The sequence below is a fragment of the Choloepus didactylus genome, chromosome 10 (assembly GCF_015220235.1).
Source record: "Choloepus didactylus isolate mChoDid1 chromosome 10, mChoDid1.pri, whole genome shotgun sequence".
Lineage (NCBI taxonomy): Eukaryota > Metazoa > Chordata > Mammalia > Pilosa > Megalonychidae > Choloepus > Choloepus didactylus.
The window spans coordinates 67,266,707-67,281,086 of record NC_051316.1 but is presented as its reverse complement, the minus strand read 5'-3'; the positions used below and the strand labels follow the sequence as shown (position 1 = coordinate 67,281,086).

General features: G+C 40.6%; 1 protein-coding gene and 1 pseudogene across 3 annotated transcripts in view; both read right to left on the bottom strand.

Moving 5' to 3' along the window:
• ADAMTSL1 (ADAMTS like 1) overlaps positions 1–14,380 on the bottom strand; it is a 433,636-nt gene that overhangs the window by 357,761 nt on the left and 61,495 nt on the right. For all 3 annotated transcript variants that reach the window (XM_037797567.1, XM_037797569.1, XM_037797568.1), the window contains exon 3: positions 13,664–13,709. In XM_037797567.1, the coding sequence (XP_037653495.1) occupies positions 13,664–13,709 (46 nt within the window). The remainder of the gene's footprint in view (positions 1–13,663; positions 13,710–14,380) is intronic.
• LOC119504937 lies at positions 2,037–7,657 on the bottom strand (annotated as a pseudogene).

Below are 14,380 nucleotides of genomic sequence, written 5' to 3'. Positions count from 1 at the left end.
CAGTAATACAGTAATGTTTTCATTATATAAAATTTAAAATGCTTCAAAAGCATATAGAATAAAAAAATGAAATTTGCCCTTAAATCATTCAATTCCTTTCTGCTTATTATATAGTCACTGTGATCAGTTTGATGAATATCTTTATAGACACTGCAGCATGCTACAACCCTAGTACACTTTGGTTTAGGGATTATTTTTAACTGACTGAAATCCTATTATAGATATTTTTCCACAACTTGCTTTTTTTTATACTTTATATGTCTTGGGAGAGCTCTACAGGCTTGTACATATTGATCTACCTCATTCTTTTTAATGGTTGTATAGTGTTGCATGGTATGGACTTACCACACTTTATTTAACCACCTCCCATCCATTTGCTTACAATTTTGTTCTCTACCATCAACATTGTATTAGCAAACGTTCTTTGTACATATATGAGAAGGGTACTTTTATAGGTAATTCAAACGAAGACTGAGCGAGGTTAACAGATTTGTTCAAGAATTAGTAAATGGCAGCCCCAGGACTCAGGAAAAGCCTATGTTCTTTCTATACACAATGCTGAATTTAGTGTTCAGTGTCCATGGATTGAAAAATAGTGTGCCCTTTAAATCACTGTTGCCTTCTTCCTACCCATGCTTCTTCATGACTACTCAGAGACTACCCATCTGCAAAATGCATGTGGAATTTAAGGGATAGGAGAACCCTGTCCCAATTTTCTTATGTCAGTGTACAAATGAAGCTTTAGTGAAGATACTTGGGAAAGACATGTTCTATCAGATTTTAAAATGAGAGCACTATCTTTGTCACTGAAGAGCACCGTGTAAGGAAAATTCCTTACACTGTAGTCTTTTCAGTTGGACAGTTCAGTTAGGAGTGAAGCAAGGAGGGATATGGAGAGAAGCACATTACTTTGGTTCACTGCTAGAGAGAGTCATGTCAGCCACGGGTGGGGTGTCTCAGGTGGGGTGTCTCTGGTGTCCTCTGAAAGCATTCTCTAGGAGGTGGAGGGTTCTGAACAGTTGGGAGAAATAAGCCTTCTTTCACCCAGAATTTCCTTCCCACTTATGAGACTTTCTACTTGATATTTATTCATCACATTTGTTGAATGCCTACAATGTGTTAGAATGCAGGTTCCCAAAAACTTTCTCGGTTCACCACACCTTTATTGTCTCAGTAATTTTCTTCATGGAACCCTTAGGCCAAAAGAAATACTTAAGGGTTCCACTTATTAAGTAGTTAGGTTCAAACAACTTAAGTATTTGTCTTAACAACTTAATAGTTCATTTGAAAAAATAATACACATAAATTGAAGAAAAATAATATTATATTTCATTGGTAAATAACCATGTTTACTTACTAATGGGATGCATGTGCCTGGTGGGCACTCAGCAACTTCTCAAAACCTGAAATCAGATTGAACATTTCCTGTTCTACAATGATTTTCTTGAGTACTTGCTTTTATTTTTTTTTTTTCCTTTTCACGAAATGGATTTTTATTGTAGTCGTACATGGTTTCTCAGGGCCACAGAAAATTGCAATGAGATAAATAATAATTGATGGCTCTCTCAGGAAATAGGGTAAGTTCTCAGAAATGAGTTGGGCAGAAATGTGGTTAATAAAAAGTAAAAGGGGTCAAGAGAGGAGAGGGGAAATCGAGGAGTGTAGCATGCGCATCAAATGATAACATTTTCCTTTTTTTTTTTTTTTAACTCCTCTAGACTCTGCTAACCCTTTTCTCAAGTAAGAGCCCAACAAAATACATCAGAAACTGAAATGGTTGTGCTATCACATGCACAAGGAATACATTTATTCAGTAAAGAAACCATGAGAAAAGAAAGTTGGGATGGTCTTAGGCTTATCCTTTGTTCATCTCTGGGAGTCTCAGAGTCTATGTCAACAATTCAGGAATCAGGGATGGGTTATAACAACAAGCACAAAACCCAGGCTCCTCTCTAACACCTCTGGTCTGCAAGGAAAGCCTGCGGTAGGGGCAAGAGGGGACGCTGTGCCATTCTCCCCACCTCTCCATCACCACCTCATCTCCCGCTTGCTGACCTCAACGTAACTTGACAGCTCTCCTTGCTTTGGCTGTGCAGGCCAGAGGCCAGAACTTCCTCTAGGACACTTTTCATGTTGTGCACTTGGCTCCCCCGAGGACAATCCTTACTCCAGAAGTGGGATGGTTCAGGTTATACATGGTTAGAACCTCTTCACAGGTGGCTCCTCCAATTATAAACACAATGATGTTGAGGTCTGTCTCTGTGCTGGGGCCTAGATAAGGGTACTTGTGATGGTTGGGTTCATGTGTCAACTTGGCTAGGTGGCACTGGCCTGACAACTGCTGTGAGGATATTTGAGGCTGGTTAATAATCCAATGGGCTGGTTTGTCGGATCATCAGTCAATTGACTGCAGCTGACTGATGACTCATCAAGGGGCGTGCTTCCACAGTGAGAGAATGCAATTGGCTGGATTTGGTCCAGGTGATCAGTTGGAGGCTTATAAGCCGGACGGTTAGAGAACCTTCACTTCTTTCTTCAGCTGCTCAGTGAAGCATTTCCTGGGGAGCTTGTCAAAGTTGCCAGTTCGTTTCCTGAGGAGTTCATCAAAGTTGCCGGTTCGTTTCCTGAGGAGTTCTTCAAAGTTGCCGGTTCGTTTCCTGAGGAGTTCGTCAAAGTTGTCGGTTCGTTTCCCGAGGAGTTCATCGGACATCTTCCTTGGAGTTGACAGCTTGTTGACGGCTCTGCAGAATTTGGACTCCTGCGCTCCCGCAGTTGCTTGAGTCACTTTTACAATTTGATAATCAGAGACATCTCTCATTGATTCTGTTTCCAAGGAGAACCCTAACTAATACAACTTGGTACCGAGAGTGGTTCTTGAGAAACGGAATCTTAAAATGGGCTTTTACAATTTGTTTTCTACTCTGATTAGATTCAGAGGCACTAATGACTCTATTTCCAATAATCAAGAGGGTACTAACAGTCCACGGCAGGAGTTGGCAAAGGAAATACGCAAAATAGCACCATTTGATTCTCCTAATTGTGCTCTAGTACGAAGCGAGGCTCTGGGAGACAGTGTTTTTGCCACGTTCACAGAGTTTTGCAGTATTAAGAAGTATAATGATGTTGGCTGGCTGCTCTTAGATACTTTGGATACAGTTGTAAGAGAAAGGGATGAGCTAAAGGCTTCAAATTCAAAACTTGAACGCCATATGACAGATGTAAAGGGTTCCATCTGTGCCCTGAAAGAAAATCTTATTTCCTGTGCCCGCCGACTGGAGGTTTCTAAAAATCAGACGCAGTCTCTTATTGTGCGAGTAGCACATTTACAGCGTAAACTAAAATCTCAACCTCTCAGGGTGTCTGCTGTTAAAGTAAAGGCATTGATTGGAAAAGAATGGGATCCAGAAACTTGGGATGGGGACATATGGATTGATAATAATGACAGTGAGGACATTGGAACCCTGGATTCTGCTGGGTCATTGTTAGATTTACCTGTAGAGGGCTGTCCTGGGGAAACAGCTTCTCTGCCTCCAGTCTGCCCTAAGGAGCCTGCCACCCAACCCGCACCTAAGGAGATTAACCCTTCAATGCCTGCTAATCTTGTAATCGCCTCCCCTGAGGAAGCAGCCCTCACTCTTTTGTCTGGAGAGATTAATCCTGTTTTAAGAGATGAAAATGCAACAGAGTGTCCTGAGGTGAATGGCTTGAGAGATAATTCTAACTCTTTTCATGACCCACCCCCACCACCAGTTTTTGCTTCAAGACCTATAACTAGGCTCATAAATCCACTTCCTGGGGAGTTCCTTACAGTCAGTTGACTGAGGAAGAGAAGACTCGGGCCTGGTTTACAGATGGTTCTGCACGATATGCAGGCACCACCCGAAAGTGGACAGCTGTAGCACTGCAGCCCCTTTCTGGGATATCCCTGAAGGACAGTGGTGAGGGGAAATCCTCCCAGTGGGCAGAACTTCGAGCAGTGCACCTGGTTGTTCACTTTGCTTGGAAGGAGAACTGGCCAGAGGTGTGTCTGTATACTGATTCCTGGGCTGTTGCTAATGGTTTGGCTGGATGGTCAGGGACTTGGAAGGAACATGATTGGAAGATTGGTGACAAAGAAGTCTGGGGAAGGGGTATGTGGATAGACCTTTCTGAGCGGGCAAACAACATGAAGATATTTGTGTCCCATGTGAATGCTCACCAGAGGGTGAATTCAGCAGAAGAAGGTTTTAATAACCAAGTGGATAAAATGACCCGTTTGGTGGATACCAATCAGCCTCTTTCCCCAGCAACTCCTGTCATTATCCAATGGGCTCATGAACAAAGTGGTCATGGTGGTAGGGATGGAGGTTATGCATGGGCTCAGCAACATGGACTTCCACTCACCAAGGCTGACCTGGCCACAGCCACTGCTGAGTGTCCAATTTGCCAGCAGCAGAGACCCACACTCAGTCCCTGATACGGCACCATTCCTCGGGGTGATCAGCCTGCTACTTGGTGGCAGGTTGATAACATCGGACCACTTCCATCATGGAAAGGACAGCGATTTGTTCTTCCTGGAATAGACACAAACTCTGGATATGGGTTTGCCTTCCCTGCATGACATGCTTCTGCCAAAACTACGATACGTGGACTTACAGAATGCCTCATCCACCGTCATGGTATTCCACACAGCATTGCTTCGGCCAAGGAACCCACTTCACAGCAAATGAAGTGAGGGGATGGGCACATGCTCATGGAATTCTGTGGTCTTACCATGTTCCCCATCATCCAGAGGCAGCTGGGTTGATAGAACGGTGGAATGGCCTATTGAAGACTCAATTACGGCGCCAACTAGGTGGCAATACCTTGCAGGGTTGGGGCAGTGTTCTACAGGAGGCTGTGTATGCTCTGAATCAGCGTCCACTCTATGGTGCTGTTTCTCCCATAGCCAGGATTCATGGGTCCAGGAATCAAGGGGTGGAAACAGGAGTAGCACCACTTACTATCACTCCTAGTGATCCACTAGGGGAATTTTTGCTTCCTGTCCCTGCAAATTTAAGCTCTGCTGGTCTACAAGTCTTGGTTCCAAAAGGAGGAGTGCTTCCACCAGGAAACACAACAATAATCCCATTGAACTGGAAGTTAAGGCTGCCACCTGGCCACTTTGGGCTTCTTATGCCTCTGAATCAACAGGCAAGTAAGGGGATTACTGTACTGGCTGGGGTGATTGATCCTGACTATTAAGGGGAAATAGCACTGCAACTACACAATGGAAGTAAAGAAGAGTTTTCCTGGAATACAGGAGATCCCCTGGGGCGTCTCTTAGTACTACCATGCCCCGTGATTCAAGTCAATGGAAAACTGCAACAACCCAATTCAGGCAGGACTACCAATGGCCAAGAAACTTCAGGAATGAAGGTTTGGGTCACCCCACCAGGCAAAGAACCACGGCCAGCTGAAGTGCTTGCTGAGGGTAAAGGGAACATGGAATGGGTAGTGGAAGAAGGTCGTGATAAATATGAACTACGGCCACGTGACCAGTTACAGAAACGAGGACTATGATGACATGAATATTTCCTCCTCGTTTTGTTATGATTATGTTTGTATTTGTCTGTAAAGAAAATATTTTTGCTTTCTTCTCTGTCTTATCCCCTTATCATAAGGCATAAGCTGTAATGTTCATTTTGAAGGTATGGTTTTAGGTGATGTGTACAACTGCCAAGTTGACAAGGGGTGGACTGTGATGGTTGGGTTCATGTGTCAACTTGGCTAGGTGGCACTGGCCTGACAACTGCTGTGAGGATATTTGAGGCTGGTTAATAATCCAACGGTCTGGTTTGTTGGATCATCAGTCAATTGACTGCAGCTGACTGATGACTCATCAAGGGGCGTGCTTCCACAGTGAGAGAATGCAATTGGCTGGATTTGGTCCGGGTGATCAGTTGGAGGCTTATAAGCCGGACGGTTAGAGAACCTTCACTTCTTTCTTCAGCTGCTCAGTGAAGCATTTCCTGGGGAGCTTGTCGAAGTTGCCAGTTCGTTTCCTGAGGAGTTCGTCAAAGTTGCCAGTTCGTTTCCTGAGGAGTTCGTCGGACATCTTCCTTGGAGTTGACAGCTTGTTGACGGCTCTGCAGAATTTGGACTCGTGTGCTCCCGCAGTTGCGTGAGTCACTTTTACAATTTGATAATCAGAGACATCTCTCATTGATTCTGTTTCCAAGGAGAACCCTAACTAACACAGTACTGGTTTTCCTTTGGTGAGCTGGTGCAGGGTATCATGGAGAAAAGGTTGATGCTGTGCATATACATTTTCTACTCCCTTCAATCCTTTGAGGAACTGTTTGGTAATAGCCACAGCATCTTTGAAGCTAAAGAGGTCACTCCCTCTGACCTGTTTACCACCATATTCAATGACTGTAGACACGAGCTTTCGATACTTCTCAGAAACACCTTTATTCCTGAGGTTCATCGTTAGCCCTGACGGGTGATTGCTGCTATGTCACTCATAATGCAGAGCATAAAGCATCACCAGGCAGGCAGCATCAAACTCTGTCACTTTGGGGCTCTGCAGGAGCCTCTTTACATTCTGGAGAGCACTAGAACAGTCATTTTGACAGGCCAGTTATTGCTCAGCCTCTGAAACCTCCAGTAGATTCTGCTCACTGGCCAACTGAGAGAACTCTCCAAACACTGTCACATGCTTTGATAAAGTACCAGACATCTTCTTAAATTGTAGACTATTTTCAACAAAGGCCTTCATGTCTACTATTGATTCCATCCAGTTTTTGCCATTCTTTTGGTTTCTTCTTCTGAAAGTCTTCCATGAAATTCTATATATTGCTACCAATCTCAGCAAAGTTCAGGTACATATTATTAGCATAGAATTCATCATTTTCAGCAGATAGGACCACCTCTCTCAAGTCTTTATGGATCCCTGGCACTCTAGAAAGGTCAATCCAGTTGCTGATTATGCCCAATAGTTCATGGATAATGGCCCTATATGTCCACTGGTTTAGCAATGGGGTGATGGCATCATCACACTAATCTAAAATAAGTAGCAATGGAGGAATCTCAGTCTGCCAGAATTCAAATAGTTCATATTCTTGAGGTATCACTTGCTCAACACATTCAGCATGTCTCTTTGCTGCCTCTGATGGAAGCTGATAATGAATCATGGGACATTTCTTCAGTGATAAAAGGAGAGCTGTCAATCCTTGAGTTGCTCTTGATAGCTGGGCTGGATCCCAATTTTGACCATGAAAGCAACCCAAAATATTCAGGGAAAAAAACGTGAATTCACAGCAATGTCATCACCGTAAAATTCCTGAACCTCAGCCACAACTTCCTGTTCATCAGCTTCAGCCATTGACTTCACATCACTCTTGCTGATCACATTACCAAAATAAATAAAATATATGCTACATTAGGGTCTTCAATGCTCCTGAATTAAATAATCCACATTGTCCTTCACAGGATGAAGAAAACAAATTGTCCTCAGGTATTTTACGATCTCTTAATTTTGAGAATCAATGTATTCAAAGAGGTACATTTCCTCTGAAGAATCTCTGGTTGTATTTATATCAGTTGTTTCTTTATCCATGAGAAGTACTTTCATACCAGGTCCACTGTCCTCTATCATTTTGGAAATGTACTGCTTCAGAGCAAAAACCATGTTCATGGTGGCAAGTTGACAGGTGCCCAAAAGCCTTTCCCACCCCCTTTTCCTTGTTAAACGAAGTACTTGCTTTTTACCAAAGCAGACCCAGTTTTGCAAAGATAAGGTGTCATTGAAAGCAATATAGCATGATTTAGTCATTTGCATGGTGTCTAATAGATGTCGAGTATTGCTTTGTTTCCCTTGAAATTTTAAAATATCCCACAGCACCACTGTGAGTTTGCTGCAGTCCCTGGTTTGAGAAGCACACTGTTAGACAGTGCTATGCCCTGGATATACAGTGGTGACAGAGTCAGCTACGGTCCTTCCATGAGCTCTGTGCACTTGTGCATTAACTCCATCCTTATTTATTTAATTGTATATTCATGTATTTGTCTTTCGCATTACACTCTGATTTCTCCAAGACAGGTACCTGTCTTTTTTATTGATAGCAGTAGCTCTTAACATTCCTGGTGCCGAAAAAGAATTAGGTGCTCAATAAGTGTTAGTCAAATAAATGAGCAATTAAACAAGAGTGAACAAGTTTGAACAAGTGAACACGAAAATTCACTCTTTGAACAAGAATGAATAACTGAACAAGTGAACAAATGCCCCTGACAAACAGCACCATGTCTTTTTATCTACCAGAATAAGGACTTGATTATGAGAAAGTTAACTTCCTTCCCATCTTAGATGTGCCTCTTGGCTGGGAAATGGCCCAGTGTTGCAGCAGGCAGGCTTAGTGACTGACTCCTGCAGTTGTTATTATTTACTATAGCATCTCTCTAGACTCCAAGTGTATTTCAGTGATCTGAATGTTGTTCCAGCAGTTTGTTTCAAATACTGACCAGGAAAGGCCTGTTGTAGAGTGTTCAATCCTTGCAAATGTTCTCTGACTTTATGTTGTAGAAAGGCCTTAAGAGAAAAGTGGACATATGGGCCAAATAGGGGTTTACCTTATACCCACCATTAAAAATATGAGAACAATTCTGAGAATGTCATGAACTTTCACAACTTTGATCTTGAAAGTTACTGGTCAAGATGAATGGTCAAGTTCTGTAGCAAAGACAAGTTCTTTGCTTCTACTGTGCATATTGGCTCTCTTCACTCAGACTTTATTTTATTGTTGGCTGTAAATCTTTTCACGATGACATTGCCAGCAACTGAACCAACAAAGACATCTTTATTGATCAGCATTCAGATCCAAATCTGGTATGGCACAGACAGAATAATTTTGAAGAATTTTAGAGCTGGAAGGGACCTTTGAGTTCATTTAGTTCAACCTTGTTCATGTGCAGACTCTGAGGCCCAAAGAAGTCATAAACTTTGTCATGATCATTCTGTTCTCTTAGGTCATAACTAGTTGATGCCATTGTCTCCTGTTGGAAAGCAGCATACAACACATTCCAAAGCAGCAATGCTGAAGACCATAAAAGTGGCTTGTATAAAATTTAAGATGAGGCAAAACGTCTTAGGAAAGAATATTCTATCTCGAAAACACATCACAAATCTTACCACCACTGCCACTCTCGACCAAGCAACCATTAGTGATCACATGAACTACTTTAGGAGCCTCCTAACTGGCATTTTGCTTCCACTCCCTGCTTTGCCATCCAATATCCAGAGTGATCCTGTGAGCAAATCTATCTTTAAAGTCTTAAGTCCTGCTTAAGTGGCTTCCCTTTGCACTTAAACTATAATATAAACACTTTAACAAAGACCTGCATGATCTAGACACTGCCTACCTTTGCTTTTATGTTTTCTTAACTGCCAACACTCTACCCCTTGCTTGTTATATTCCAGACATGCAGGGCTTTATTCTTTCTTTGGACACACCAAGTTCTTTGAAACATCAGAGTCTTTGCATTAGCTCTTCTTGTATCTGGAACGCTCTTTGCCTGATAGTCACAGGAGTGCTCCTTTCAGTCATTCAAATGTCATTCCTCCAGGTGAATTTTGCTGACCATCCAATCTTAAGTAGTCACCAATTACTTAAGTCTTTGCAAAGCATTGATTGCTACTTGGTATTTTTTTTTTTTTTTTAATAATTTTGTATGTTTGTTTGAAAGCTTTATGAGAGTGGGGTCATGTACCCCAGCAACTAGAACAATTCTTGGGCTCAATAAATACTATTTGAATGAATGAATGAAGTTAGTCTTTTTAGTGCTAAAAACATTCTCAGTTTCTTCAACCATTTCTCAGAAGATGGGAATCCCTGCATGTCTGTCCCACCCCTGTCTTCCTGACTGCCCTCCCTAAGAGTTTAGGAAGAGGTATGGAAATGCGGATTTCCAACTCCTCTTACAGATTTTGTTTTTAATAGTAGAATGCTGCAATGGAGCAACAAAATCCAAATGAAGGGACTTAAGAGTGCCATCAGCTAACCCAGGCTTCTTGTCCTATTTCCTTGCTAACTGTTGTCACTGTCTCTGAAATATCGACTCATGCAAAGCTTAAGAGGATAGCAAAGACGAAATAACTAACAACATTAAACATTTGGAAGTCAATTTAAAATGCACAATAAATGCCAAGGGGTTCAGATTTGACATTTAATTTGAACAAATATAAAGCAATGACCCAACATGACCTTTTCTGATGGATCCCAGGGATTCACTCAGTTTCTGAGACCTAAATGACCCACTATTTTCCAATAGCATCCTAAGTCTTTCCTTACAGAGAAAGAGAGGGGGCCTTCCTACATCTCTAGAAAAGAGTGGAAAACTGTAAAATAGGAACGGTTAGATGAATTACGTCCTTAGGAATGAATAATCTTTTTGGACCAGCTAGAATAGCACAAGAAGCTAACATGACTATGAGAACTATGCAAACATGAAGGAAACCTTTATAAATTTCCTATATTGATACTCTCTGTCTCTAGCATGATTAGCAATAAAACCTTAAAAGCCTGTGAGTTGATTTTTCAGGTAAGCCAGAAAAATGGGGAAACTGGCTAGACATTTTCTACTCCTTAGTCTGTCTCAGAGAACAAGAACTCAAAGAAATATTACATGTAGCAGATCTACAAAGACTAGGAAAGGAGGTCAACTCTTTGGAGGTGAGCTGGTTAAGAAGGACCCCAGGAAGCTGTCCAGTGATTAAGAGGTGACCTTGGAGGCTTAGATAACAAGAGGCCCCCAAGTATTTCCAAAACAAGTTTCTGAAGAGGAGAATATTTAACTGAATTGTCCTGAAATTTGTAGTTTAAAAATTTGGACCATGAAAAGACCCATTCTTATAAGAATTTTTGTTTGTTTTTTGGCAGTGTTGCTTCTGTGATGGCCAAAAGCCAGAAAAAAAAGCTTCACAAATTTATTTGAAGACTCTAGGTTCTCATAAAAACTCAGTGTCAGTTTGATTCTATAAGCTGTAAATTTCTGGCTCGTGGAATGCTATGGGTTTTAAGTAACATTAGATTCAGAGTCTTAGCCTGAATCTGTCCATGAAAATGCTCATAATGATAGTAAGGAAGTTGTGGGCTGTTTCTGAAGAGCTTCAAGGAAGGGTGTGCAGAAACCTACCCATTATGCTTGAGGCTTTCACCTACTTAGGACAGTTTGGACACTTCCCTGCACTTTAGAAGCTGAAAATAAAAGGAACAGAATAACATCACAGTCTCTTTTTAATGATTTCAATGATGTTATGATGTTTAATAAGATCATAATCTATTTTTTCAAAAAACCTTGTATATAAGATATCACTTCAATAAAAAATATGGTAAAGAAAACCAATGAGCTAAATTATTTTTCATCAAGAAACTAGTTTTCATGTCTAAAAAAGACTTTGTCTAGACCTTTTTCTAAAACTAAAAACTACAGCTATTTGTAACTGTGTGTGTGTGTGTGTGTGTGTTTGTGTGTGTGTGTGTCGAGGGGGGCACTGGTATAAGCCATGTTATCTGGCACCCAGAGAAATCAGCTAGGCAAAATTTTCCATTGAACAATTATTCTTCCCCACTGATCACAGCTTCTAGTTCCTTGCACTCTCTCTGGTTAGCCATTAAAACACATATACTCTTCATTTACCTTAGACTTGCTCATCTCATCTGGACTCTGGCCTTGGGTCACCTCCAATATCCATTTTCTGTCCTACTTCAGTGCATCTCAGTATTGCTAGACCAAGACTTAAAACTGCTGACCATATTCTTTGTAAGATCAAGTTCTCTAAGCTCATCTAAGCCCTTTCTGCTGCCCAATAATTCCTTTATTTTGCTTTGCTGACTTTCACCAAATTTTGCCAGTGGCCCTTTTAGACTTTCCTCACACTCACTCTCCGAGGTCCAACTCATTTCCTCCCCTTTTAGCAGGTGACTTAGAAAACTCTACAGAGCAACCTGAGCCAGTTCTTCACAAGCAGCCTCAACTTTTCCTAAAAAATCTTAACCCATTTGAAGACACTACCTACAAATCCAGCTTGTATGTCAGACTCAATAGTGTCCCTAAATCAAATTCACTATTTTCCTCTCCAAACTTTGTTACTTCTGATAATGGTACCCATTATTCTTCCAGAAGCCTGAGTTCTCATTCCACATTCAACAAATATTTAATGTGTGCTTAATATGTACTAGTCACCATTCCCAGCACTAGACTAAAGCAGTGAACAAGGTGAATGGGGCGCCTATCCTGATGGAATTGACATACTAGAGTAGGAGACAGATGAAGAAGTAATCAAATGAGATGAATTTTGATAGAGATAAGTGCTGCAAAGAAAGTAGAATGTGAGTGACTACTATGAGGGATGGGGTTGGGCAGTGGTCGACCGTGTTAGATACCACGGTCAAGGAAGTCTCTTTGAGGACATGATGTTTGAGCTAAGACTGAGGCAATCACGCAAATATGAAGAAAAGAGCTTTTCTAACAGAAAGGCCAGCAAGTGCAAAAATTCTAAATATGCACAAGCCTCTTTGTTTCCTTTATTCCCACTTGCACCCATCACTTCAACATCCATTGTTTCTTATATCTTGCAGAGTGGACCTTGATTTTGACCTCTCTTGTATTTATTTCCTCCCAGTGTAAGCCCTTATTACTTTGGCTAACTTGGTTCATTAGCTCCCCATCCACTTCCTGTTCCAGTGCATCTCTCACATCATTACAGAATTTACCTACCTAAAGTGAAACCCTACAATATCATACCCCTGCTCCAAAACCTCTAGTGATGTCCCATTATTCACTGGACTAATAGAAACTCGGAAGCCTGACATTCAAATCTCTTCATGCTGTAACCCCAAAATACCTTTCACTTCTTATTTTCTATACCACTGTGCACAATCCAACCCATAGTAGTGTTCAGAACACACCTTAGACATTCCTGCCTCCATAGTTGCCCATCATGTTGCCTCTACTTGGAATGACCACCCTGACCTGTCACACCAAGACAGGCCAGTCACATCCCCCCGGTCCTTTAAGCTCTATCTCAAATCACCTGTTCCTTTAAGTCCCTTCAGATTTCTTTATGCTTTTAATCCACAAACCACGTTATTCCTTTCTTATAGCATTTGTCACATTCTGCCCTGGAATGTGGTTATGTGCACATCTGTCTTCTCTCTATATACCCCATACTATATTATAGACACTTTAAGACATTGACCAAATGCTATTTATTCTTGTCCTAGTAGAATGCCTCATGCATAGTTGACAATGAATACTATTTGTTGAACGAATAAAGAAATTTGTCAAATCTGAGGCTGATTAATATTTATTTCATGATGCCCCCTCAAGTGGTTTTGCTTTTATCGTTCCTCCTATTCATTCTCTCGAGACCTGTATGTGAAAAGGAAGGAAGCAGAGAGGAAATGCAGAGTCTGTGTTTTGAAACAGACCAGATAGTTTTAATATGGTCAAATTATTAAAAAGTTTTATTGCGCAACATTAAAATTACCAGTTTTTAATGCTGTAAAGTCATTATAGTGTGAGGCAATACCTCTGGGTGAAATACTAATTGACAGATTTCATGCTCAGGACACACAGAACTGCTTGACATTTTCCAGTACTGAATAAAAAATACATTATCAAAATCACAAAATCTCAAACTTACCACATTACTGCATGTTCTATATCGGATATTTCTTCCTTCACAGCTCCTAAGTAATAAAAGGGGAAAAGTATTCATTACTACCTATAAAGTCTCAAAATTTGAACTTTTCTCTTCTCAAAGAAACAATTTCTTCTTAATACTAGTGTAAGAGCTTCTTTTTTTCTGGGTAAGTCCTTAGTGGAGTAGGTTCTTACTAAATCAAACAGATGAAAAGAATTTGTACATGTTAATTGATTTCTATACAAGAGTTGAAACTAAGCAATCATTTTGCTTCAAAAGTTTTCAAAATAATTACCCCTATGTTGTGCTTATGTAACAAATATATTTTAATGTAAGGTTTTCTGAAAAAGATTTATATTAAATGAATCCTGTATTCTTAGTTATTTCTGGTAAAAAGCTGAAGAAATATTTCACTGAAAAAAACAGATCTTGAAATGATAAAAATCGGATTTAAGAAAGAATTCTTTAAAAATTATTTTCTATTTCTAAAATAGATGCTTGTTTTCAAGGTTTAGGAAAAGACAGGTTACCAAAAACAAACAAACAAGCAAGCAAACAAACACCTATAGTTGTTTTATCTAAAGATAATCACTATTATTCCGATTTATTTCCTTCCAGGGCAGAAGGAATCATATCACTTATACAGTTTGGTGGCCTACTTGTTTTCCAGCCAAAATTTTTTGGATGTATTTTCCCACACTATTGAATAACTTTAAA